Below are 27,636 nucleotides of genomic sequence, written 5' to 3' on the forward strand. Positions count from 1 at the left end.
CCCCCTCTACATCAAATGTTCCAACTCCACCATCCCCTTTTGAGGAAAAAATAATGCGCGAATTTCCAAAATATTTGTTATAAAGACGTAAACAAGTTCTTAATACGAAAGAAAGAAAGGAAGAATTTTCCAGGAATATGATTTAAAAGGGAGGAAGAAATCGTAGATATCTGACGTTACATCTTTAAGCCCTTCAACAATCAATCTAATTTTTTGTTCAGAACATTTTAAATTTTAGATAATCAGTATGATGTTTTTATTATTATTATTATTATTATTCAAATCTATTTATTGATCAAAATGGTACAGAGCAAATGGCAATAAACTTTATATATATATTATCGATATGTACATTTTGATTTTTATTCGATTTTATAAAATGTGCGGAAGAAAACAACAAGAAATATATCGGTAAATATTAATAAAATAAAAAATGAGACGGATGGCGACAATTGCCGATAGAGATGTTATTGGAGAACCAGTAGCTTTGCACTATTGTTTCTTTTATAGAGTTAAAATCATTTGAAAGAAAAATACAGTTCTGCAACATCAACATATAGTTATAGCTTTGCACCATAAAAATAAAAATAAAAACGCCTGAGGATAGAGCGGTAATTGTAGATGTTTTTATGATATTTGAAGGATGACAAAATCCTTCCTTGAGAGTGGAACCTGTCGAGGACTATCCGGGTTCTGTGTTTGGTCTGCTCTCTTCATCACGGGATACCAAATATTCCAGTATCTCAGGTTCATTCATCCGTTCTTTTAAAAAGTTTTTTTTTATTACAGTGAGACCCAAAAAAATTTAGGAATAGGAAGATGAAATTTATGCAATTTTATGTTTACTTGATGGTTTTATTAAGCAAATAGTTTTACCATTTGGTCTGAAAGCATCAAATTACGTTAACTGGAGTGTTTGTGTGAAACCGCACAATGTTCATTTGACTATTTAAAATCAAAACTGGAGTCTAAAAATGTTCTTCATATTTCATAGTTTTTTTTGGTCTCCCTGTAATCTCCAGTAACATTTAAAAAATATTCAGACATTCTCTTGTGTGCGACAAAAAGGTTTTTTTTTCCCGAGAATTTTAGTCTCATGACAAAATCATTTCACTTCATTAAAAAAATTCACAAAATAGTTTTTTTAAAAATTTGGGGGAAAAATGATATTGAGGCTAAAAACTGTAAAAGAGCTTGCAAGGTTAAAACCTGAGATGTGTAACCAATGTAGAATAATATTGTAAAACTAACGGAAGAAATTATTTTGAGAAAAGGTCGGGTATTAGAAATGGTAGGAGGAGATATTTAATCCTAAAAATAACTAAGAAAACCATATATTTGCACAATGTGCATTATACCTTGAGTGAATTGTATTGAGTTACGAAGTTTATCCTGAAAATGTTGGAACCGGATAGAAAATGAAAATTAACATATTTTAGATACTACACCAACCCGGCGGAACAACGATGGATCATAAGGGAATTTTAACTCAACAATAATAAAAGAAAAGAAAGAATATGATTTAGCACAGAACAGTTAGTGTTTTTTAAATTTGACATTTTCTAGAAATAGTTAATTAAAAATAATTACATAGTTGTTAAAACTATGAAAAGCTAATTTAAGTAAGTTCTTCTTATTTTATTTCTTGAGTATATAACCCGTTAGAATCCTGTTTATTGTTCCTGTGTACGCCCTGACCAGCTGGCTGAGCTTGCTCTTCTTCAGCTACAACAACGTGTACGTGTACTTCAACGCTGTCAGGGACTGCTACGAGGCGTTCGTTATCTACAACTTCCTCAGGAACATACACATTACACAACACACTACAGAGATGTTATGTTTTTTTTTCAAAATTTAAAGATTTTCCAAATCCCCATATTCTTTTCTTATTATTTTACGTTTTAATTAAATTTTTTTTATTTAGTTAGTGTTATTTTTACAATAAACAACTTTGAATCTACGATTTCGACTAGAACTACATTCTGGTCATTTATTAACTCAGCTACATATATAAAGTAGTGATCTCTGTTTATCTGTTTGTATGTTCGATCATAACTCCTGAACACTTTGACCGATATACTAAAATTTTTATTAGGGGGGGGGGAAGGATTTTTTGAAATTTATACCCCTGAATATTTAAGTGAATGTGTATTGTATCCAGTCTGTGCTACGAGTACCTGGGAGGAGAAGGATCTATAATGTCGGAGATACGTGGTAAACCAATTCGTTCCAGCTGCTGGTATGGAACATGCTGGATACAGGCACAGTCATACAACATTGGATTCCTCAGGTAATCATTTAAAGGGATTGTTCTCCTATCTATATAATAAAGGGATTGTTCTCCTATCTATATATTAAAGGGATTGTTCTCCTATCTATATATTAATTGAAATTAACCTCGGATTCTTGATTTTGGAGGCAGTAATTTTAAAGCTTTTTCATAATCTGTTTTAAAAAAATCATTTTGTATATTTCTTTTTTCATTTCTTCAAAGTTCACAAACTTACAAAGTAGTATAATTAATGTACTATCAATCGAGATTATTAAAGTGACTGACAGACATAATTTCAATTCTGAATCACAACCATACCCTTCAAAGCTTTGTCTGATCAAGTATTGCATTAAATATCCATTTCTCCCATTTTGAAAACGGATTATTTTCAATTGTGGTTTCTCTGCAAAAGTGACTCATGCATTTCAATTGATTCAGAAACGATGGAGAAATGATGGTTTCAAAGGCACATCGGCACTCTATAAATGAAGGGTCACTTAAAATTGCGCGTGTATTTCATTTAAGTTTAGTTACATCAAATAAAAAAAAACTTTAAAATCTCACTTTTGCCCATAACTAAGAAAGTTTCATTAAAACAGCTTAAATCTATACTACCTTCAGTGTAAATATAGATTTGATATTATGTAAAAAATCCTAAGAAAATAAAATATTTTATAAGAAACGTTTCCATTTCTATTGTTCACCCTTGAGGAAGTGTCTGATGAGTCTACTTAAGAAAATTACATAAATGATTTATCAACAGTTGTAATACGGAAGTGTGTATATGATCGAGTAGTTTACCCTAACATAGTGAAAGAAGCCATCAATATTTAAAAAAAAAGGTTTTTTAAGGGGGGGGGGGGCTCCAACATTTTTTTTTGCGCGGCGTGCAAAAAGTTCCCCCAGACACAAATGCTCTCGTACGCCCCTGGTTTGAATATAAACATTTTACCCCAATGTTATAAGCCAGAAACACTACTAATTCTAACTTACCTCGCAAAGACAGATAGTATTAAACCTGGCCCTCAGAAACATTTTTCAGTGATTAAATAGGCTTATTTATGATCTCACAAAGGGTATTGTGAGTTGGCTACCCTTACCTAACCTTCGCTTCTTTAAAAAAATGTTATTCTTGTCTCATTACTTCTTATGGACCTACTATTAAATTCTGGGCCGTTAGGTTGTTTGTTTTTAAATCTTTTAAAACTTTGAAATAAACTTTTTTGGGAGGATGAAAAAGCTCGTAGGTTGAAGCCCAATTCCCAAAGTAATTTACTTTCCTTACAAATCATGATTTTTATGCCTTTTGCTTTAACTGCTATCTTTTTCGTTTGCTCTATTTTGTGTCTTCATTTTTTTATCCCGTTTATGAAATTTTCGAGGAAAAAAATCGTATTTTTTTAATCTGTATACAATTCTGTTTAAGGTTCTGCAAACAAGGAACCCTGCAGTTCTGTATAATCAAGCCTCTCACTTCTTTCCTGGTCATCATCCTTCAGGTACAGTACGGTATAGTACAGTAGAGTACAGTACAGTACGCCATCCAAATTTTTAGCTGCTATTTGTTCTAAACACATGATTGATCTTCCTCAAATTAAAAATTTTCTGATTTTTTTGAGATTTTTGTTTTAATATAGGAAAATAGGACTCATAATCAATTAACATGTTTCATATTGCAGGCGTTTGATCTGTACTACGACGGGAACTGGTCACCAAACCAGGGCTACCTGTACACCACCCTCATCAACAACATGAGCATCTCCATCGCCCTGTACGCTCTCTTCCTCTTCTACTTCGCCACCCACGATCTTCTTCGGCCCTTTACTCCGGTGATCAAGTTCTTCACGATCAAGGCGATCATCTTCCTGTCGTTCTGGCAAGGGTTCATCCTGGCGGTCCTGGAGAAGCTCGAGCTCATCTCATCGATTAGGTTTGATGGGAGAAGGCTGAGAAGGGGGGGGGGCTAATATCTTAGATTTTTATCTTTAGCATTAATCGAAATCTTTCTCGATTTTAACTGTTAAAAGACTATGCTTAATAATTTCTATTTTTTTCGTATTTATTGATCAAATCAGATTTCAGTTGAAGGAATTCACATTCGGAGGAGAGGGGGGGGGGGAGAGAGATAGGATGACAAGTAATTTGAATTTCCGAAGCGTGTCATTAATTATATTCTTCCTTATGGATTCAAATAATAATCATAATAATAATGATAATACTTTCTATCTCTGATTCATGATTACTTCTTCATCATCCAATTGAATTAATTTCTAACTTGAGGTTAATTAATCTAAGAAATAATGATGAACAATTACCTAGTTTGTATTTATTTATAATTGACTGAAGACTTAATTTTAATTGGCCCTCCATTTTGAAAGTGGCAGTCAAATTCACAACGGTACCCTTTTTCTGAATGATCAAGATTGAATGAGATAATCACATTTACAACTGTGGTTTCTCAACAAAAGAGACTTGCGGATATTTTCTCTATAAACATTAAACAACGGAGGAAAAAGCTAGAAAAACGACATTATCTTATGTTTCACATACTTGATTAGATACAGGTTTAAAGGGTACTGTTGTGAGTCGGACAGGCTTTACACTTGAAACTACGTGTACAGTCCCTTTAAACTCAGGTGGGAGCATGGTGGAACTGAGACTAAATCCTCCAGTGTATCTGCAGGATACCAGAACTTCATCATCTCGATAGGAAACAAGTTTATTTATAAACAATAAAATATATGGCTGTATATTTTCCCTTCCCCTTCTTCATTATAGCTTTTCCTCTTTTTGTGAGAAGAAAGTTTTAATAGCGGTAAATAGTAAATATTGGAATTTTAAATATTTACTTCCTCTCCACAAATCTCATCAAATGATTAATTATTATGACAATTACATATAAAAACCATCCTTTCTTTCTAAATTTTTATTTTTATTTTTACTTTACTTCTAAATGTAAACTCTCACTTTTATTTTCTTTGCTCACATGAGACACATTATCATCTAACTCAGAACAGGAGAGGGGTAATCATTTTATTAAAGAATTATCCTTTCCCTCTCTAGTAGTTCCCATTCCAATATACTTGAAAGAAGTTCTAGGAAAGTATTAAAAGATGGCCATTTAAAGATTCAGCCAAACCATAAACTTGTTTGATTAAAGAGATGCTGTTTGCCGCTATAGCGCTTCGTTACGCGTTCCCGATCTCAGCTTACATGACCTCGACCTTTAACAGGTTTGTACAGAGAACTATTAAGAAATGTAGTCTGTAGTGGACTCCCCAGACCACCACCAATTCCCCCTATCCGTTCCAATCTGGCGTGAAACCCCTCACGATAGATAGCAATCCATAATCAACAAACTACCCCCACCCCCCCAAAAAAAAGTCGACGTCTTATTTTTGTTTTTCTCAAAGGTTTAGAAAATTATTTTTGAAGATGAAGATGAAATGCCCCCATGGAATTTTCTTTTCTAAAAATATTCGAGCTATTTTATCTTATTAAACGGGCGGTAGAAATTACAGGTTTAAAGTGGATAAAACATATGTCTTTGATTTGCTGTATATTGTTTTAAAGAGGTATATGAATTCTATTTTCTATGCCTTCATGGGGGTAATTGAATTATGGTTGCTAGGAGGTTAGAATATAATAATTGTGACAGGAAATGAATTACACAATTGGGCCAGAAAATGAATTACATAATCGTGACAAGAAATGAATTATATAATTGTGACAGAAAAATAAATACATAATTGTGACAGAAAATGAAATCAACCTTATTTAAAATTCGGTGATGTTGAATTGCTATGGACCAAACCTCTGTAGAGTAAATAAAGTAGATTCCACATTTTATTGAAAATATATTTCAATCTGGGTTGACCCAGGGATCCTAATCCTTCCTTGATTGTAGTGGACGGGAGGGAGTAGGTAGATCTGTTACTATGCAGAGTATATCCAACACACTCAAGGAAACCATTAATCCCAGGGATATTATGACCGACGCTATTCACAACTTCCACCCACAGGTACAACAAATGTTTTTAGCGTTGCTCATGGAATTTTAAAAAGTTTAAAAATATCTTTATTTTAGTATAATTTCAGCCCATTTGGTCCAGCCGTTTGGCCAGCTTTAGCTAACATATAAATAAATGTATATTTTTATGAGCAAATAGCTTTATTATACTAATTACATTGTTAATTGCTTTCTTTCTTTGTTTCCAATAAATGTCTTAACAGCTGACTAATTTGGCCCATGTTGGACATGATTAAGATCAAGAGGTTGATTGTCGAACGAATAATAGCAGCCTAGCAGGGTTATATGTTTCCAAAAAGTGCTTTTCGATGCTCTTTTAATCTGTTTTTGATACTTTTTATTTAAACTTCATTTGATTTCTTCTAATTAACCTTATTTCTTCAGTTGAGCGAATAAGAATAAACCCCTAAGAAAGCATAAGAAAACAAAATGTTTCTCAAACCCCAAAAAATACATCGACTGTCTGAACCTATCAATAAATCATGGAATTTTACTTAGTTTGGAACATTATATAATCTATTTAACAAAAAAAAGAATAGATTATTTATAAGTTTGCATCTTTGATAAAATATTTTACAAACTAGTTGTTTAAATTATAGTACCAGCAGTACACGCAGTACAGCAGTGCAGGAGGAAGCTACAAGGACCCAGGATCAGTTGAAAAACCAGCAAAGTAAAATTTTATTCAGTTTTTATTTTGATAAATCATAAGCAAGTTAGAGTTCACACGGTGAATCGCTGAAATAAAGTTTTTACTTTAATGGATTGTAGAATATAGATATTGATGCATATTGCATTAAGAGTTAAATTTTTCTGAAATTATTTTCAAGAACCAATAATGTTCTCTACTAGGACTTCTAATTATTTGTAATGCTTGTTCTGCGGTACCATAATAAGCAATAAACATTCAGGCATGAATATTAATGGGTGAACCAGTTTTGGAATCATTTTCAAGAACCAAAAATGTTTACAAAAGGTATTTTTCACTTATAAATGGCCATCGCAAATGGGTTGAAAATATAAAATAAGTGAAAAAAAAATCACTTTTAAAAGTAAAAATAAAAAGTTTGAAAATCATTGTGATTTGGATATCATTAAAACCTAAGCCTGTCATCTTTAATTTTTGTAAAAAATACCTTTTAAATAAATAATATCTTGTGGATTAAATTTAAATGTAAATGTTTTTAGGGAAAAGAACGGAGGAACAGGGACCCAGAAACCTGGAGCCAGACCTAAGGACGGAGAAAAATCTCTCCTCCTCTCATCTGATGACGAGTTTCAGTAAACCAGAAACCCAAAATCTGATCATCTGATGACGAGTTTCTGTCGACCCGACACCTAATCATATGATGACGAGTTATCAGTAAACCTGAGACCTAATCATTTGATAACGAGTTTTAACAAATCTAAAAACCGATTATCGTTGATAAACAATATACATGGTATATTATTGTAACATCAATCATCATTCATAACAATTTATAATTAATATAATCCAAAGCAACCAAATTCTTCAAATATTTCATCGGCTTAAATTCATGGATTGTACAAAACTGAGTTGGTAAGCTAAGTAATTGTTGTGTATATTAATGTTAGGTTGTACCTAAATATTTCTAATTATTCTGGGTACAAACCGCATTCAATTTATATATTTTTCAGGTAACCTTTGTTTGTTCTGAAATTAGATCTATTTAATAAGAAAAAATCTGAATTCTCTTCTATTCATTATAAAAAGATTAACTGTATGATATCATGTTGCCTAATTTCATAGATAAACAAGTTGGGCTTAAGAAAACTAGAGTTGCTGTTGTGCTTCGTGAAATCGCAGTGATTTCCGAAAAAGTCTAATTACGAATTTATTTACAAAAGAAACATTTACTTATGATTCAATACTTTTTAACTATTTGATTTCAAATTAATTTGAAAAAGGGAGCCATTAAAAAAAGTTTTCATTCATATGGTCTGACGAACAGAATTATCTCTTTCCCGTCCTTTTCGCGCAAAATGCGCACAAGCCGCGACAAACGCGGAGGTTTATTTAGTTAGGTGCGTTCTTGTATCATCCTGTTCACGTATGTATAAAAATATGTGTTGCTGTTGATCTCAAAAGCGTCATAAAAAAATATTGAATATTTAAACCAACACTTTTTGTTCATTAAAGCAAAAGTTTCTTTTTATTTTAAAGTTTAAAACTTCTTCGGTACTTACTGTTTATTGTAGAATTGGGAGATATATTAACAAAGTTGGTAATAATTCTCGTCTTTGTATTTACATGTATTGTGCTGCCATGCACAACCTAAGGTGATGCTTTTGTTATCATATAACCTTGAGTGTAATGTTCCGTGTACTGTATAACCTTCAATGTAATAGTTTGTATACAGTATGTACACTGTACAGTACACCCATATAATTATTTACAACTTTACAGGGAAGTTAAGGGAATTTTACTTTACCAAGGGTTCCAAAGACCAATTTTGAGGGAACCCATGGTTAAGTATAATTTTTAATTTCCCGAAAAAGTAATTTTATACAATTTTATTGTCTTTTGAGATGCAAATGTGCGAATTTTTTCACGAAATCTTCGCAGAGCAAGTCGTTTATTTACCTACTTGTCCCAAGGGACGTAAAGTAACTTAAAGTCTCTCTGTTGTGGGATTCATAGGTCAGTAATGTTGATCAAAATGCGGTAAAATTAGGTTTCGTTTACTATAAGTATGAAGTAACTATATGTGCTTTATTAAATTGTTTGGTGTACTGTACGACATTCAGTGTTTTATGTACTGTTCAACATAAAAGATGATGCTTAATGTACTGTAAAACCTAACATCGGAAGGATTACAGCTACGTCTGTTGATATGTCTCTCCTCTGGTTCTCAATGTTTCAAGTTAAGACTGAAAACAAGTTTTACAAATGTTTATGACATCTTCATTTCCAGCTTTCCTTCATAAACTTGCACAAACTTGGTAGAAAGTTAAGAATTATTTATACAAAGTAGTAATTTTCTAAATTATCTCTCTAAGATATTCCTGTAAAAAAACTGGTAAACATGGTCTCTCTTAGTTGTAAATAACAAACTTTGATCTCCTTTTAATACTCAAAGAACTGGCCTAACAATACTGGTTTGGCTTTTTTACCAGATTTTTTGACATTCAATTATTTTTTGTAATATCTTCTATAATGTTAGGATGTTGTAAACAATTTGTGTCTATTATAACCCTTATCTGTAAATTGTACAGTTGTAGCTTTGATTCTGCACTCAGTATCCTTATTTCCCATTTATTCTTTAATGTATATTATTATTAAATACGAATGAGTTATTGTTTGTCATGTAATATGCAGATTACAGAATCCAAAACGCACATAAATAATTTTGGACTTTTTTTTCTGGCAGGATTTTAAAATATTTTAGAATCATTTTGAATTTAAAGTCATGTAAAATTTATTTTTAACTTATCCATATATTTTATCTTCAATGAGATCTGGATTCTGCCTTTTTCAATGTTATTTTATTGTATTTTATGTAGAGTGTAAAATATACTTACATTCATGATATTTTACTTAAATAGGATTTATAGTTTGATATTTCTAATGTATTAGTCCTCTGAGTGACTAAAATTGTATCTTCTTTCTCTTAATTAGAAATTTCTCACTTATTATTAGTCAATTAGATATAATTATCAGTACATTTTTGACTTTAAATTCAGCATCATAAATAAAACTACGCGTTAAACTAAGACACTGTACAGCAAACAGACTCAAACTAGTTGAGCAGATTAAAAAATATTCTATCATTTTATTACTTACCAGCTTAGTTTAGAAGCTTATATCTAGTCCTTTTTAGATTATCAAAAATATATATTTTATATTTAAGCTTAATTATTTTTTCAAATTCTACTTACGTTATTATTTTGTATTTTATTAGATTTTAGTTCTACCTTACATTGATATTTAAAGCATATTTCGTTTATGTATCATATCTTTAATCATGGATGTTGGTGGCCATCTTGAATTAAAACTAGTTATTGTATCTGTGCCAAAGAATTTTTGTGATTTGTGTGCTTCATGTTAGTAATTCATCAGCTGATCTAAAACTTGTTTTTCTTTTGTTTATCACATCACCAATCAGCTATGAACATGTGTACATAGAAGGAAAACTGATCTAAAATATTTTCTATTGAGCTACCGTCTATGTACAATGTACATTGTACAACGGATATAAAACATCGAATACTCAGCTATATACTTATACATATGTACTTATCTGCTTTTAGCTGATTTGAAACTTTTTATACATTGCTATGTTCTAAAACTTTTCAACTCTGAACTATCTGACGTTTTTGTTGTTGTTGCAGAATTCAATTTTTGTCATAATCAAAGCATTATTATGTCACAAGTTGTAAACTCCTAATCAGTTTTGATCTGAACTTAATCCATTATCTCATGCAGCATCTACTCGGATCATGGCTAGATAAACCTTTTTTTAGATCAGCTGATTTTCATATAAATATCTAAGTTACTAATTAACCGGCCTCCAGAATGTGTAGATCAAATTGCCCAAATTGACCGGTATCTAGAAAAGTCTGATTGACCCCTATCTAGAAAAGGTTGGTTGATTTACCGGCTACTAGAACAGGCAGGTTAAATAGACCGGCCTACATATCAGGCAGGTTAAATAGACCAGCCTACAGGTTGGGTTAATTGAACGACTTCTAGAATAAGGTGAACAAATTTGTCGGCCTCTTTTGACGGGGAGGGTAATTTTACCTGCCTCTTTGGGTAGGTTGAGATGACCGGCCTCTAGAACAGGCAGGTAAAGATGACCTGCCTCTAGAACAGGTATGTTAGGATGACCGGCCTCTAGAACAGGCAGGTTAAAATTATTGACCAATGACCAGTCTACAGAACAGTCAGGTTTAATTGACCGGGCGCTTTTAATAAGGAGATTGGTTTACACCTAGATATTTGTAATGTTGTTTAAATAGTTCAAATCAATATTCGATTTCTAATTAAATTAAAAATATAGCCTATTAATTACTTCACATTATTCAAAATATTCAAACTATGTATCCATACTTGACTCTTGTCAAATGCTCGTTAAATAATTAAAAAAATTCTATTTCCAAAATGTACCCCTGCGTGTCTATGTGTTATTTCTGCCATTTTAGAGAAGAATGTTATCAATGGGAAGAAGGTTCGGGAAATAATGTAAAGAATTTCCATCTTTATTTCCGTCCGGGTAAGTCAAATAAAGAAAATTAGTTTTTACAACAAACTCAAATTTTTATAAATTGGTTTATTTCTCTGTTGCCTCCTATTGTACGTTGATAATCTATTTGTTCTACCTCCTCCTTAAGAATTCCTTCAAAAGATGAAAACATATTATGTTTGAAAACAAGCAAACCAAAGAACGAAGTAGCCCTGGAATATTTTATCAAGTCCGATAATTAACAATTAGTATCAGATTTAATATTTTTATTTTGAAAAAATAATACCATCTGAGCTGAAAACTTTAGAATGGTGGATATCGAAATTTATGCTTTATTTCCTCTTTTTCTTAAAATCCAGATTAAATAATGATTGTTATCCTCTTGTAATTAATCTCTAGATTAATTTACCTATCGGGATTAAGGATATCCCATTCTAAAGTTTTCAGCTCAGGTCTTAACATTTGTTAGCGTTAAAAGAACGGTTGACGTAATAAAACATGTTAATCTTTTTAACAACACAGGAACCGAATCTAATAAATTGGAGAGGTTGCTCAACTACTTTCCATTGGTTAAAATCCTGAATCACAGATTCAAAGTTATGTGAGTTTTAAGGTAATTAATTGAAGAGTGGATCGGTGATTCATGATTTAAACCTGTTCTAGGTAGTCCAACAACGTCTCCTACATCATTAAATCCGGTTCAAGTTTACCAAGATTTAGTGTTTTATAACAGACACCGAGCATAATTATTTTTATTCAATTTTGATGGAATTTATCACACCTAATATTTCCGGTTGTAGTGTGATTAAGTGATTTTATCGCCGTACAACAGGGCGAAAAAGTAACTTTTTCACCCTGCCATTAAAATTTCAAATTTCATATCTTATTTGTCTCATTGTAGGGTGATAAAGTTACTTAATCACCACCCTACAACAAAGTTTTTCTGTGATTTTTGATTTTTCTAGTTTGTTTTCGATCAAAATAAAAATCCCGGCAAAAACTTTTTCGCACTTATTAATACCCATTACAATGACATAAATAGATATTTTATACTAACATTAAAAATTCAATTATTGTAATTGGAGGAGTGTAAGAAGTGATAAATTTTATTGGTTTTGAGTAAAATATATCCATCAGGGATAGAAGTTCTCCAATATAAAGAAACCCTGGACCGGAGCAAATGAGAAAAGTAAAACAATTACTTTGATCCTTAAACATGTTTAATTCTCTATAGAGTTGTATACTGCAAACTGTATATATTGCATATTGTATATTGTCTGTTATATGTTGTATATTGTATGTTGTATGTTGTATGTTGTATGTTGTATGTTGTATGTTGTATGTTGTATGTTGTATGTTGTATGTTGTATGTTGTATGTTGTATACTGTATATTGTATATTTTGTATAATGTAAATTGCAGATTGTTCTATTTTTATTGATGTTTTTTTCAAGGAATTTATTTATTTTATGCAAAATTTATTTTGTCTATCTCCAAAATTTTACGAATTAATCATTTCCTGAGTAAAATAAGAGGTATTTTTACCTTGATCTCAGTATTTTCTATTAAAAAAAGGATTAAAAAAACTGTATAAAATAATGCTTTTCAATTTTAATATTCAAAATTTTGTAGACTTTGTATTTCTGAGTGTTGAAGATGACTGGTAGAGGAGTTAAAAAGTTTACTATGGGGGTTCCTGAGCATCCATTCTCTCTCCTAACTCTACTCAGTGATAGGGATACTAGGGATAAACCACAAGGTAACTTTGATATTCACTACCTTGGGAACAGAGGTGTAGTCAGCCCCCCACCCTGGACCAGTGAAATCAGGGGGTTTTCAGGCCCCGACGAGTGCTGAGCCCCCCCCCCCCCCTCCTATAAAGAAACAAAAATTTAAGCCTGACAACGCCCCTGCTTGGGAACCAAGCTTTGACTGGATATTTCCCGACAAAATTCAATCCATTCAACTTAGAGGTTTTAAATAATGCTAAGAACATTTCCCCGGTTATACTGAGTTCTTTAATCAAAATTTGAGACACTGTCAGGGAGTTCATGAGTTATGATCGGACATTCAAACAAACAGAGATTACAACTTTATATATATATATGCATTTGGCTTTTCTTTCGGAGCGATGGATTTTTTTTTAAAATTTCATAATCGACAAAAACTCCGATTCGATTGCTTACATTTTTATTTATTTAACTTCACCCGCACAGGGAAGAACTGACGCACGACACCTGTCGAAATGCCTCTCCGCGAGATTTTCGTTTTTGATAGTTTAATAAATCCACCAAACGAACCGGGAAAACTAAATTTTTTTAGATTTATATTCTTTTTTTTCTCCTTAAAATTATTGTACATTTCATATCACGAAACTTCGTGTTTTTTAAGTTCGTTAAGTTTTAACTTGATTGTAAGATCTCTAGGGAGGTAAATTGTTTAAATAATAGAGTAAATACACTTTGAAAATTGCCTTCTCAACTTTCCCGCCGCCGGACTCGAACCTAAGCGGATTAGATTTTTCATTTTCCACTTAAACACTTAAAAAAAATTAATTTTATCAGCTGAAAAGAAATTTTAATTAAGAGAAGAATATTTTAAAGAATTACCTGCCCCCTCTGGGAAATGATTTTCGAAGATTTATAGAGGAAAAACTTGTTAAGTATTGCTTAGTAAATAAAAAAGAAATTAAAACATGGGTTGGCGGTATGATGTATTAAGTTTTTAATAAAAAATACCTTTGAACTTATAACGCTATATCCTGGAATATATTTTTTGATTAATTCAGAGAATGAGATGGTAGGGGGAGGAAATGAACTGCGAACCAACGAATTTACAGCTCATTATCAAACTCAGGAATATAACGATTTCGATTCAATTCAGCCATTTTAAACAAAGAAAAATTTATTTATAATTTGTTATGTAGCTCATGAAAATACAAAACTTTTAATGAATAATTTTGAACTCCTAAAGCATATTATCAAAAACAGGAATATATAAAATTAAATTCAATTAAAAGAATGGATTTAAAAAAAATATCGTTCATAAAAAGAAATTAATTAAAATACTTTGTAAAATCATTACACTCAAATATTTAACACTAGTATATTTAAAAACATTTGTTTTATTTTAAAACTTTATTTGAAAACCCGAAATTAAAATATGAAGGCAGCAGATCTATCACTGGCAGGAGCATCTGATCAAATCCAGCTGGGGGATATGTACCCCAGGACACCTGTTTTTACTGGGAACTCTCCTGTGCCCCCTCCGCCCCCCCTGGCCCACCACCAACCATACGAGGAGACCTTCTACAATAGCTCCGGGTTGAACCCCGAGTACCTGGGCGGAGAGGGGCATCTCGAGGACTATGAGGAGACCTTGACACAGTATAGTGATTACTATTCAAGATATCCAATATCCAATCCATACTCGGATACTTTACAGGTATTCATAAAGTGTCTGGCAGCCCTACAACGTGCCAGATACGCCTGTTCACCCACCTGCATGCCTGCCTGGCGGGTTGGACAATCCAGGATGATTGAAGTTTTACTCTTTCTGAAATTATTTGAAATTATTAACTATTTCTTGTACCATTTTATTTTTACAAAAATTATAAAAAATGAATTATAAAAACATTGTTAAAAAAGAGTAATCCCTAGGTCAGCGTAAGATGGGATCAATACTTGATTCCAAGATTAACAATACAAAAAATGATTCTATTTTATTTAAGAGTTCTTGTGCCATCTTTTACTAATATGTGAAAAAGAAAGTTTTCATATAATTCCTTATGTAAAAAAAATATGAAAGTGGTGAACAAAAGGGATTCTCTTCCCCCTTTCATAATTTTTTTGGCCATTAATTTGTTCAGTTTTGATTAAAAGGTGGAGATCAATACATCTTTGGTTGTAAATGTTTCAAAAAATGGGGAACTCGTGATTCCCCCCCCCCCCCCCCCCCCTCTTTGGATCGGTATTTTATAATTATATATAATATTTATGAACTGAAGAGTAGCTAATACGGAACATTGTGTATTAATAAACCGTGAAATTGCAATGTTATATATAAATGTTCATATGAAGTTTTATTGTTTTAATGAATCCCCACCATGTTCTGATATCAAAGCAATCCCTTCCTAGGATACGGGAGGACAGAGAAACGACCGTCTATATGATTATTCTCTAGCTAACAATGTAAAACAAGAACTATCGGATCCAAATTTCAGGTAAACCATTCCCATTCCAGTATTCATATTTTTAAAGCTTTTATACTTAGTTAAAAGCTGATCTAAACGAAACTGATAGCTGCAGGAATCACAAGCAAAATCTTATTAAAGTATCACAGTTACTGACAAAAGATAGTTTCATATAATAAAACAAGACATTTGTATATATGTTCCCTATAGCCGGCCAAACAACTGAACCGAATGGCCTGAACTTTTATGAGGCAGCCAGGGGTAACAGGCTAAAAAATTCAACAACTTTTTTCTAAATTTTTAAATTGTAAAAAAAATTTTCTTAATTTTTTAAATTGTAAATTTTTCAAATTTTCAATTTTTTTTTATTCCACGGACAACACCGGACACTTCAGCTAGTTAGTAATAAGCTTGACCGGGTTATTTGATGACCTTTGATAAGATTCAGGAAATTTAGCTAAAAAAGAAGGAATTTTGTAGGAAAATGACGTCACTGTAAAGAATAGAGTGTAAAAAACTTCTATTCTTCTACTCGTGAAGATTGTCTATCCATTTTCACAAAGTTAGTTTCATCCCTTTTAAATCCATTCGAATTTTATTGTTTTTATATATTTGCCCAGATAATCTTTAAAATAAGATTTAAAATTCTGAATTTCTGAATAAGGGATTTAGGATGAATCTCAAAAGTTTTATTATTTTCTATTCAACCATAAGGAACTCTTGAAGTATTTTTTTTCACCTTAGAATACTCTATACAAGTATGTATGAATGTACAACTTTAAGAGAGAGTTTATTCTTGTAGGTATATGGATACCGGGAACACCAGCTACCTAGTTCCCCCTCCACTTCATCCTAGTCCTGCTGTTCTTCTTCATATCAAGTATGTCATGGAGTCAGTCTGTGACGTCATGTTCTTCACAGATGTAACTATCATCACCTCATCAGATACACTCAGAGCACACAGGTTGGTTGGTTAGTAAATTTTCAATAGATTGATAAGTTTATGAAATATTTGATGGCTGGTAAATTGGCTGAATGGTTGGTTAATTGGTTTATTGCTCATTGCGAATAATTGATTGGTAGATTTGATGGTTGGTTAATTTATGGTTTGTTTACTGGTTGTTTTGTTGATTCTTGGATTGGATAGCTAGTTTTGGTTGACTTGTGGTTTGGAAAGTTGATACTGATTGGTTGGTTGATTAATGGTTTGAATGCTGATTGGTTGTTAGGTTAATGGTTTGGATAGCTACTTGATTGGTTGATTTATTGGTTGAACACTGATTGGTTGGTTAATTGTTTTGATAGCTAGTTCGTTGGTTGTTTATGGTTGGGATACTGATTTGTTTGATGATTAATGGTTTGAATACTGAATGGTTGGTTTATTTATGTTAGCTCGCTGGTTATCGGTTGATTTATGGCTTGGATACTGATTGGTTGATTGGTTAATTGTTTGAATAGCTAGTTGGTTGGTTGATTCATGGTTGGGATACTAATTGGTTGGTAGGTTGGTTAAAATGGTTTGGATCGCTGGTTATTTGGTTGATTTATGGTTTAGATTCTAATTGGTTTGGTTGATTTATGTTTTGGATACTGATTGGTTCGTTGATTCATGGATTGCATTGCTAGTTTGGGTTGAATTATGGTTTGGAAAGTGTATACTGATTGGTTGGTTGATTTATGGTTTGAATATTGATTGGTTGGTAAATGTTTGGATCTACTAGTTGTTGGTTGATGGTTAGGATACTGATTTGTTTGTTGATGATTGGTTTGAATACTGAATGGTTGGTTGATTAATGGTTTGGATACTAAATTGTTTGTTGATTTATGGTCTGAATTATTGGTTGATTGGTGGTGGTGGTTTACCTTTATTTGTGTTAGAATAAGTAGGTTGGTTATAATCATGGTTGGTTAGCTATGGTCATTAGGTTCAATTGCTGAACAATTCGTGTATTGGTTTAAAGGTTGAGAAGTAGTTGATGATTGGTAGGTCAATTGGTTGGTTTCCTAATTTTGGTTGGTTGGTTTATTTATTTTTTGATTCACGGGAAGGTTAACGGGTGGATTGGTTTATTTGTTGGATTGTGGATTGATTGATTGATTTGTTAAATGATTTATTTGGGGCTTTTTATTTGATTTACGATAGAAGATTTGGGAAAAAAGTGAATATTTGACATTATTCGGCAATTGTTTCTTCCTTTTTTAATGCTATTTACCCAATTATTATTTATTTTCCCCTCCGAATAATTTTCACCAATTTAAACATTGACTGGGGAAAAATATATATCCCTGAGATGTATTGATCGTCTGATTAGGTCTGTGCTCTCTGCACACTCAAGTTTTCTCTGCTATCTCTTCTCAGGCAATAAATATATCATTTAGCATTTTTAGATTGTCATCTTTAATCGTTCACAGTCTTTTCTTTTTTTAGAAGCTTGATTAGATATTCGTGATTTGTGTGGAATGAAAAATAAAGTTATACCGTTGAAAAGAGAAAATACCTTGTACATTTTTGGCTAAATTTGGTTTGAAATTAGATTAAAATCGTTGCTCGAGGGAAACCGTTTTATTATCCTTTACTTATCTTATTTAAAAGAGGTTTAGAACCATTTGTATTCAGGTCTACCCCGCAGCTTGAAATTACATTCATATTCTTCGGTTTCTAGTATTAGAGAAAGGAGAAAGTAGAAATTTCAGGGGTGTAGGATTTTTTATTGTTTTTTTTTATAACCTAAGGGAATTATCTTTCCTTCTTTTTTCTTACAAATTTTTCCTTATAATCTTTTTTGGTTTTAGTTTCGTTCCATTTACTTTTCATAATTCCCACCCGGCGCTGGAAAAATGTGATTTTACTGAAAAGCTGGATACAAAAGCTTTACTATAATCGCCATTCTATTAATTCATGATAAAAAATGGTTATTGTCGGTTTTTTTTAATTTTAAGCTATCTCAGATTTTAAATATATGAAAATGAACCCTGGACCTCTGAGATAAGCCTGGAGTAAGGAGCTTAGTTTGTATTTGATCTAATATTGAATATTTGATATGTTTACTGGATCAGAGGTGGGAGAAGACGAGGATTCAGTTCTATATTTTCCTCATCATACTTCTCTTTATGTTAGGATGCTTCTCCAGTTTTTCTATACAGGTACACCGTACACGGACACTATACCAGTGACGTACCCTGTAAAGTGTACACAGTCTCAAGCATAGGGGATGCTTTGTGTAGACCATGAAAACTCCTTTATAAGGAGTAGTTGTAAAATAAAAATTTGATTTATATCAGACTGAGAAGGCGTATTAACGTTGTAAAATTTTTTCTAAATATTTTGCGAGCGGAAGTGTTCAATCCAGAGACACACTCCAATACAAGTACTTGTCGCTTTATTTTATAACTTATATCTCATTCCTTTCTTTTAATAGTTCCCAGCTCTGGTAAACAACATTTATAAAAGCAATGAGTTTTTAAAGTAAAATAGCAGCAAGAAAAACTTTTGCACTTTTTGTGAATTTTTTTTCAGTTTTACTCTTTACTGTAAAAAATGCAAACCATGTTTATTGAATTTATGATTCGCTATTTTCTCAGGAGAGGTGACAAGGATGACCCAGGGGGATATAGAACCCTTACGGGATATTTGTTATTGTCTAGGAGTGTCCAGTCTTATAGCCAGGTATGATATTGACGGATGAACCCCTACCAAAAGTCAATAGAAGAAAGGTGAAGTACAGGGTTTGTGACGTGTTTGTGACGTGTTTGGACTGCTCAGAAACTAGTTTATTGTAAACAAACATCAGTTAGTATACTATGATATTACAAGCCCTTTTAATCCTTCCCAGGAAAATTCGATTGTTTACTATCCTTGTTATTGTTTTGATCAAGCTAGTTCCTGGAATACTATTACGTCATAATAAAATGTATGCACAAATCCGGCCCTACACCCACGTCCCACACCTTAGTTCTACTAACATTGCTCCTTTCTGTTCTACTCAAAATTACCTTTTCATTTTTCATTTTTATTCTATTCATTTAGCGGATCCTTTCTTTTCCCTTCCAGTATAATCTTCTTAAAATTGTTTTAGTTTTCATACTTTCAATTTTAAATTTAAATATTTTTTATTTCTGTAAAGGCTAAAGGAGTGTTTAATCATTTTCTAAAAGAGCGCGAAGCGCAAAATTAATTTGAAACTTATTCAGATTATGTCAGATTATGATATGCTTTTTTCCTTACGGGGAAGGAAAGTCAAATATTTTCCCTAATTTAGTACTTAACTTAACTCTTGATAGAAAAGATCTGAAATGGAGACATAATTAAACCTTAAAAAGAAAACTCAAACATTCCTTTTTTCAACAATTATACTATTCTGTGCCTTTTTAAACCCATTTATTTACATTTAATTTTGATATAGGTTGGATGATGTCAAATTGACAATTTCTTTCCAAAGTATTCCGAGCTATGACAATCAAATACCACACGTAGATTCACAAATACCTCACGTCGAGTCACAAATACCACACGTAGATTCACAATTACCACATGTAGGCTCTCAAATATCTCAAATGGGTTCACAAATAACACAGATATCACACGCGGACTCCCAAAATACTCACGCTAGTTCTCAAATATCCCTTGCGAATTCTCTACCACATGTGGATGGACAGATTTCCTGTGTAGATGCACAAATACCACACTCAGATACTCAGGTTTGTAGCATTATTCAAAAATTATATTTAAACATTCATTAAGAATTTTTAAATGAAAATACAATACAGAAAACGTAACTCATGAATTTACTAAGAATTAGGTTTTTAGAAGGAGGGGGGGGGGGAGAGGTTCAAAATTTAATTCCCTCTAATCTCTTGAATGAGTTTTAATGATATATTTAATGATAAAAAAGATAAGTGTTTCTAGGTTTCCACTAGTTCTCCACAGCGTCTTTACACTGGCTTCCAATCCAGTAAAGATGACGGGTAAGTGGAATCAATTACAAAATATTATTATTATGACTTATTAGGAGAGAAGAAACGAAAAAGCGTATTAAAATGGTTGTTGCAAGGTTCACAACACGAAGTTCTGATTCATTAATTTGATCCTGCCATGGTTCCTGGTTATAAATAAATTCAAGGGGTATCGTAAAGCAAGTGGAACAATTTTCCCCATCATTATCCCCATCAGACGCTGATTACTTAATCAAAAGAGAAATCAGAATTAGCTAAATAAATATTAATCCTAAAAGGTTTATATTGACCTAGCTCATTACGGAGTAAATTCATTGGATCTTAAATGGAAGCTCAAGTCTGATCACACTGTATACACTGTGTAATGCAGGGGACATTAGTTCCAAAACAAACACTTGAAAGACTGGGTTTTTAGGATCCCAGCCCATATCGAGAGTAGAAGTCGATAATTAAAACTACAACCAACATTATATTAAGCATGACGAGGACGATTCCCAATTAAAAACTATTTTCTGAAATTAAAATTATGAAAGGAGTTCTTTTTATAATAAAACCCTTGACCGTTTTCAAGACAATGTCAGGTTTTCCATTTTCGAACATCTCCTGAATTTGAATAATTGTCGCGTTTTCAAGACAAAACCCACTTTCTCGTTTTTGAGTATAATCCTCAATTCAAAGCAAAACTCATTTTTATAACTTACAAAATAAATCACTCAAAGTTAAAATTATCTTATGAAGATTAAATTAACTGTTAAATTATTTCTAAAATCTTAATTTCCCTATTTTATTTGTTAAATAAGAGAATAAAGTTGATTTAATTTCCCGCATTCTAAGTAAACATTTTCCCGGATTTCTAGTTCAGAACAAAATAATATTAAATGATTTTTAAATTATAGAGAACAATAGATTTTTTTTCTATTTTTTTTACCTTATCGCGAAAACGCGACATGCACTGAAATGCGGTAATTGTTTCTAAATAGGGATATGTTTAAAAATGAAAACCAATATCATCAAAAACTAGTTCTCACGCCTTTTTATTAGTTTAAAGTGGACATTTCCTGTTTCAATAATTAGTTTTAACCACTTTTAATAAATGTACGGTGTAGTTTTTTTCAACTCGGCTTGGATTTAGAGATATATACGCTTGAAAAAGATAACTTTGCAGATTTGGCCCATTTCTAACACTCATTGTTTGAAATGGGCTAAGTGTTAGTTTTGGAACTAATTTTCCCTGTAATTTAAACATTAACATTGATACTGCGTAAGAAAAGAAAGCTGTCAGTATGAATTGTCACTATGTTATTTCCAGTGCTCAGGATCTGGATCCGTTGGATCCGCAACATTTTGGCCACCTGGATCCGGATCCGCAAAATATGCGGATCCACGGGGCAAAATATCAACGAAAAAAGCAAAAAAAACTTTTTTACTCTCAAAACCCAAATCTGAACTGTTGAAAAAAAGATAGATTATAAACATTTCCTTACTTTTGAATGGTTTATCAAGTTTTAGCATAAAAATAAGCAAAAAATCTGCGTTCTCAAAAAAATCTGTAAATCTTAAATGTTTATGATCCGGATCAATTTTTTCAGTGGGGATTCGCATCAAATTAGATGGATCCTAAGCACTGGACTTATTTCTTAGTATATTCTTATATTAGGAGAGTATCACTGGACCCCTGCCCATCTCCTGATATATTAGAGGAAGCGCCCCCTGGACAATCCTCGTGCAAGTTCCAGGAACAGAAGGAAAAATCAAAGGTAATATTGTGAAAAAAGGTCCAAAATTTTAATTGGAAGGATTACTGTAAAAAAGTAGAGTAGTTGATTTACTTCAATAATCCGTACCTAGTTCAGCTACTTTTAGCTATTCTATCCCCTTCTCCCCTTAATATTCTGTTCATTTTGTTCATTTCAATTATTTTTTAAACCTTAATTTGAATAAATATTTTTAAAGAAATTTTCTTATTCTCCTTTTTTTAGTTAACTTGACTTCAATTTAATATACTATTTTTATGCAAAACCCATCTTATTTGTCTTATTCGATGATATTATTTGCTAAAAATAAATAATTTTAAATAAAAATTATTTACTTTTCATATGTAAAACAAATTTACAAAAGCAAGAATTATCTTAAATTACTGATTTGGTTTTATACTTTTTTGTTGGTAATTTTCTTCTATATCTGCTTCACACTGCTGAAAATGGACCACCAGGTTTCAAGGTTTCAAGGCAAAACACCTAAACTTTACTTTGGAATATATTAATATGCAGTCTACTGAGTTATAATCTCAAATGCCACCCAGGGAATTTAAAGTAAAACCATTTTTAAGAAATTGTAGAAATCAAGTGCATTCTCAGGTCTAAAATTAAACGTAAACTATGTTTCAAGACTTTAATCTGCTTCTTTGTTTTTTGACGCTATTTTTTCAAAGTATATGGCAATGTCTCTAATTTTTTAATTTTTCTTTAACAGTCGTGCAACATATTGTAGCAAAAAATCAAACCTCTAAGTGAACTGCCTGACTGTCAAAATATGGCCCGGGAAAGTCTTTTTGATGTAATTTTTTACTTATTTTACTTCAAAAAGACTTTTTTAGGTAGAAATTAGGCAATATACAGTTCACTTAAGGCTTGATTTTTTGCTAACACATGTCTTATGACTGTTAAGAAAAATTCACAAAATTTGGGGACCTTGCGATTAACGGTTCTTAAAATATCTCAAAAAAACACAGAATAAGCTTGATTAATCCTTGAAACTACAGTTACGTTTCAGTTTAGAACAGAAAATATATTTGATTTCTACAATTTCTTTAAAATGGATTTACTTAAAATTCCTAGGTAGCATTTTCTGAAAATTGAGATAATGAGACTGCATATTAATATATTCCAAAGAATAAATTTAGTTGTTTTGACTTTACACCTGATAGTCCATTAATAGGTTAATTGGATGTTATTCTTATGAAATATCTGTCGACAAAGAAACATTATCAAAACACCTAATTATTTTATTATTATAATTTTGATCCCAAAGCTAAAGAAGCATAGTTATTGTTTTCTAGATTGTTTAATAATAATGTTTAGAATAAGCAGAATTGTCTTGACGTCGAGTATCACAAATCTCCAACAAGACAGTACACGGTTGTCTCAAAAATGCCACGTGACACTAAACTCCAAATTAGTAAAAAGTGTCCATTTTGTAAACTCAAGTTTTTCAAGAGTGAAAGTTATGAAAACCATTTAAAACTTCATAAAGGAGAAACTTTTAAATGTGATTTATGCAATAAAAGTATAAGTTCCAAATATCATCTGAAAATCCATCGAGAAACTCACAGTAACAAGAAGTATCCATGCAATTTTACAGGTAACAAATACATAAAATAATATATTGAAGAAATATTTCGCTTAAAGGAAATACTATGATAAGTAATAAATCAATTTTAAATTTAAGCTTGATTTGTGGTTTTTAAAGACTATTTAAATGTTTTTATATTGTGCAGGAAGGAATTGAGAACCTTTAAATATAAAGAAATCTACTAATTTTAACAGAAAATCTGTAGATTTTTTAGTTTATGATGTACGAACAAAAAATGACAATGAAAGAAACATTTAAAAGCTAAAATTATTACTAACAGCAAAGGCTTTTAAAGTTTTATTTGTAAATTTAGGGAACATTTTCTCTTTGTAGACATTGTAGAACAAAATTTTTTTTTTTGAAAATTCGATCATCCATAAACATCTCCTGGGGTCACGTGAGGTACCACAAAAAATTTGGGCCCGATCGTTTTATCCGTTTTGACGTTTATTGAATACAAACAAATAAACGGACAGACACCAAAACAAGCAAAGTATATATTGATAGATTGGGTAAAAACTAGAACAATTGAATACAAAAAAAATATTATGCACATTGCACACTGCACAGAATCCTAAACTTAAATATTGTTTGAAAAATTCTCCTAAACTGTCTGTGCACTGTGCAGTTTACAAACACTTCCTAAAAGATAAATTTTATTTTATTTGAAGGATAATTTATTTTAAAGAATTAGTTAAATTTATTCTTTTGTGTGGAGTATAGAGAAAAGAGCTACCATGAAATTCATTTAACTTGACATATTGTATTTTCTCAGCTAAGAATGAAGTTGGTTAAGATGTAGTTGCACGACTTTGAATTTACATAAGTTAGAAAGTTATTCAGGGGTATATATTCAGGGGTATATATTCAGGGTTATATATTCAGGGGTATATATTTTGGTGAAAATTTCCATACTCCCCCCCCTCCCTTAAATTTTGTTACCAGGCATAAATGTTACAAAAGAAAAAAATTTAAAGCGAAAAAATTATTGGGAAACAAATTATTAACTACGTCTTAATTTCTCCCTCTGAAGTTTTTAAGTTTTTAATATTGTTCTGAAGAATATTTAACCCTAAAGATGGGAAAACAGTTCATGCATTTTCACAGATAAGGAAGTTTTTCAATTATTCAAAATTTTAGCCCCTAATTCAATTAAACATTGCAACGTAGGGGGCGGTATAGTTAGAAACAATTTTTTTTCAATATTTGGGTTAAAAAAAGAATGTGGAAAAAAGTTTTCTAAATTTCTAGGAATCTTAACATCGTAACTTTCTCGTCAATATTGTTAGAGTGTTAGAAATTCTGGAACTAAGTTCTGATTTCGTTGCTTAAGCGTAGAATTTAAATTAGTGTAAATTTTTCTTCCTGAAAGTAACTCATTTAAGTTTTGGAATTAATCACTTAACTTTTGAATTCCCTGAAATCAATTCTGGTTTTCTCCCTTGAAGGGACTACAGCCTTAATTTAAAACGAACCTTTATTGATGGAGAGTTATTTTCGTTCAAGAATGTGTATCTTTAAACCTTGTGATCATTGATCACAATTTTCTAACTACGTGAACAGGGCTGGGATACTGACCTCACATGGTTCTATGCACTTTTTTTACTTCTTTCAGCTGGAACAACAAGAATATTTCCGTCATCCTTATAAATGTAAAGGTTTAGATGGTACCATAGTTATTCGGACATGCCACTTTTTCAATGGATGGTCACTTGATATTTCGTATACACTCCCTTTAAAGTCGACAGTATTTTTAAAACCGTTATGATTATATTAGGTTTGCTTCCAGGTTGTTCGAAAGAGTTCTCTGATCCATCTGTGCTCCGCAGACATCATAGAAACGTTCACGCTGAGATCAAACATGTTTGCAACAAGTGCGGAGCCGTCTTTGGTGATCGGAACAATTGGAAACGACATCAATCAGAACACTCACCTTCCATCTTGTTTTCCTGTGCTTCTTGCGGGAAGAAGTTTAAGCGTAAAAGTCAATTAAAAAGACACAAGATGAATGTACACAAGAAGTCTGCAGAGGCGAGACTTGATGATATAAAGGCTGAAGAAAGTGTTGATGACCCTAAACCAAAGTCCTCAGCATCAACTTGTAATCAATGCAACGCAGTATTTAGAAAACCATACGATCTAAAGATACACATGAGGGTTCATACGGGAGAGAAACCTTTTCAGGTATTTCACTTTAAGCAAATATATCGTTTTTATTTGACTGCTCTCAATAACAGTAAATAAATCAAATATAACACCTTTTATTTTTATATAAGCTCCTGTTTGATTTATAGTTATACCAATATTTCAGTGTACTATGTGCAGTAAAGCCTTCTCAAGATCATACAATCTACAACTACACATACGTACTCACACGGGTGAAAAACCACACGCCTGTGCCCGCTGCGGACGCTGTTTCTCCGACGTTGCGGCATTCAGGCGACATTGTCGCACTCACAGTGGGGAGCGACCCTATCCCTGCACCCTCTGTGGGGCTTGGTTTACTCAGGGAGGATTTTTTCATTTAAATATAATTCTTGCCATATTTAAATTCAAGGGAATTTATTTCCGTTTAAATCTGTGAGAACCCTACTCGGTTCCCAGCCGTATTTCTTGGAAATAAACATTTCCAGATTTAAAAGACTTTAATACTTGAGAATATACTTGAGAATATATTTTTGCATTTGTAATCTTAAAGGCCCCTCTCTATCTATTTCAAGTTAGAGCAATAAAACTGCCAATTACTGAGAAATGTTTTCATTCTTTAAGATATATTTATACCTCAACTTCCTTACTTTAGAACCAAAATTTTCCCTGGTTCAATCTTTTAAACTTGTTTTGTAAAGTTTAAAACTTAAAGATCTGTTGAACCTAGGCAAGTACAGCATCAAACCACATGGGAACCTGTCGGAAGAAAAGATTAAGTTTGGAAACATTAAAATCTGATCCTGATTCTACACTACAAATTGTACTCGTCTAATACTACATTAATTGATTGATTAATAGATTGATTGATTGGTTGATTGATTTGTTTGTTTTAAGGGGGGGGGGGGAATTAAAAAAAATTTAGAATTTAAATTAATATTTTAGTGAAAATTAACTCCCAGAGGTGAATATTTTTAAGAATTACTTTTGAAAATCCGGGTAAAAATTCAAAAACTGGACATGTATAAACCACATTTTTATCAAATAAATAAACTCTGCGGAGGTGTGTACCGTAATCTTTAAGTGCTTTTGAACCGCCCTCTTTATTTATCCCCTAGTATCCTTGCTTTTCTGGCATACACTCTGAATCCTAAAAAAATTCAGGCCAGATCTGAACCACTAGATCCCATACAGACCAGGGCAAGTGGAGGAACTCAGCCCTGTTTTCATTTTGTCTATAGGTTGATTGGTAATAATAATAATAATAATAATAATAATCCTTGTAAAGACATGTTTTTTCATCCATTTTCATACTTTTTACCACTGTCCGAAAATGTATTTTTTTTTACCAATTCAGCGCATAAAACCCTTAAAAAACTTAAACAAACCTTTCTTCTGGGGGAAAAATTATTTTCAAAAAGGGTAGTGAATGATTTTTAAAAAGGGTTGTGAATGATTTTTCAAGAAAATATACACCCCTGAAGTGC

At 31.9% G+C, this 27,636-nt stretch overlaps 2 protein-coding genes across 5 annotated transcripts in view; both read left to right on the forward strand.

The window, feature by feature from the left end:
- LOC111696682 (transmembrane protein 184B) overlaps positions 1-7,591 on the forward strand; it is an 8,543-nt gene extending 952 nt beyond the window's left edge. Inside the window, exons 2-13 of one of the 2 annotated variants that reach the window (XR_002764137.1) lie at positions 643-747; positions 1,440-1,478; positions 1,666-1,800; positions 2,162-2,290; positions 3,699-3,771; positions 3,952-4,202; positions 4,909-4,982; positions 5,433-5,505; positions 6,180-6,294; positions 6,902-6,975; positions 7,214-7,278; positions 7,491-7,572. Coding sequence is in view for 1 of the 2 variants with exons in the window: in XM_023466372.1 (XP_023322140.1) it covers positions 643-747; positions 1,440-1,478; positions 1,666-1,800; positions 2,162-2,290; positions 3,699-3,771; positions 3,952-4,202; positions 4,909-4,982; positions 5,433-5,505; positions 6,180-6,294; positions 6,902-6,975; positions 7,491-7,587 (1,165 nt within the window). In the remaining variant the exon portion in view is untranslated. Of the gene's footprint in view, positions 1-642; positions 748-1,439; positions 1,479-1,665; positions 1,801-2,161; positions 2,291-3,698; positions 3,772-3,951; positions 4,203-4,908; positions 4,983-5,432; positions 5,506-6,179; positions 6,295-6,901; positions 6,976-7,213; positions 7,279-7,490 lie in introns of both variants that reach the window. The other variant, XM_023466372.1, reaches the window with a different exon arrangement.
- A 1,173-nt stretch (positions 7,592-8,764) lies between these two features.
- On the forward strand, positions 8,765-27,022 carry LOC111696680 (zinc finger and BTB domain-containing protein 24). 3 transcript variants are annotated; one of them, XM_023466370.1, is made up of 17 exons: positions 8,765-11,539; positions 12,032-12,122; positions 13,141-13,267; positions 14,297-14,364; positions 14,677-14,952; positions 15,645-15,730; positions 16,503-16,664; positions 18,013-18,059; positions 18,758-18,844; positions 19,283-19,367; positions 20,104-20,398; positions 20,607-20,665; positions 22,311-22,410; positions 23,734-24,013; positions 25,794-26,188; positions 26,316-26,513; positions 26,880-27,022. In XM_023466370.1, the coding sequence occupies exons 3-17, from the start codon at positions 13,165-13,167 to the stop codon at positions 26,982-26,984; spliced, it is 2,346 nt and encodes a 781-aa protein (XP_023322138.1). In that variant the 5' UTR covers positions 8,765-11,539; positions 12,032-12,122; positions 13,141-13,164; the 3' UTR covers positions 26,985-27,022. The 3 variants fall into 3 exon arrangements, with proteins under 3 accessions (XP_023322138.1, XP_023322137.1, XP_023322139.1); XM_023466369.1 differs by lacking the exon at positions 12,032-12,122 and having other exon boundaries at positions 8,765-10,367; positions 10,788-11,539; XM_023466371.1 differs by lacking the exon at positions 12,032-12,122 and having other exon boundaries at positions 8,765-10,367; positions 10,817-11,539.
- The last annotated feature ends 614 nt before the right edge of the window (positions 27,023-27,636 follow it).

The sequence above is a fragment of the Eurytemora carolleeae genome, unplaced genomic scaffold (assembly GCF_000591075.1).
Source record: "Eurytemora carolleeae unplaced genomic scaffold, Eaff_2.0 scaffold250, whole genome shotgun sequence".
In the NCBI taxonomy this organism is placed as follows: domain Eukaryota; kingdom Metazoa; phylum Arthropoda; class Copepoda; order Calanoida; family Temoridae; genus Eurytemora; species Eurytemora carolleeae.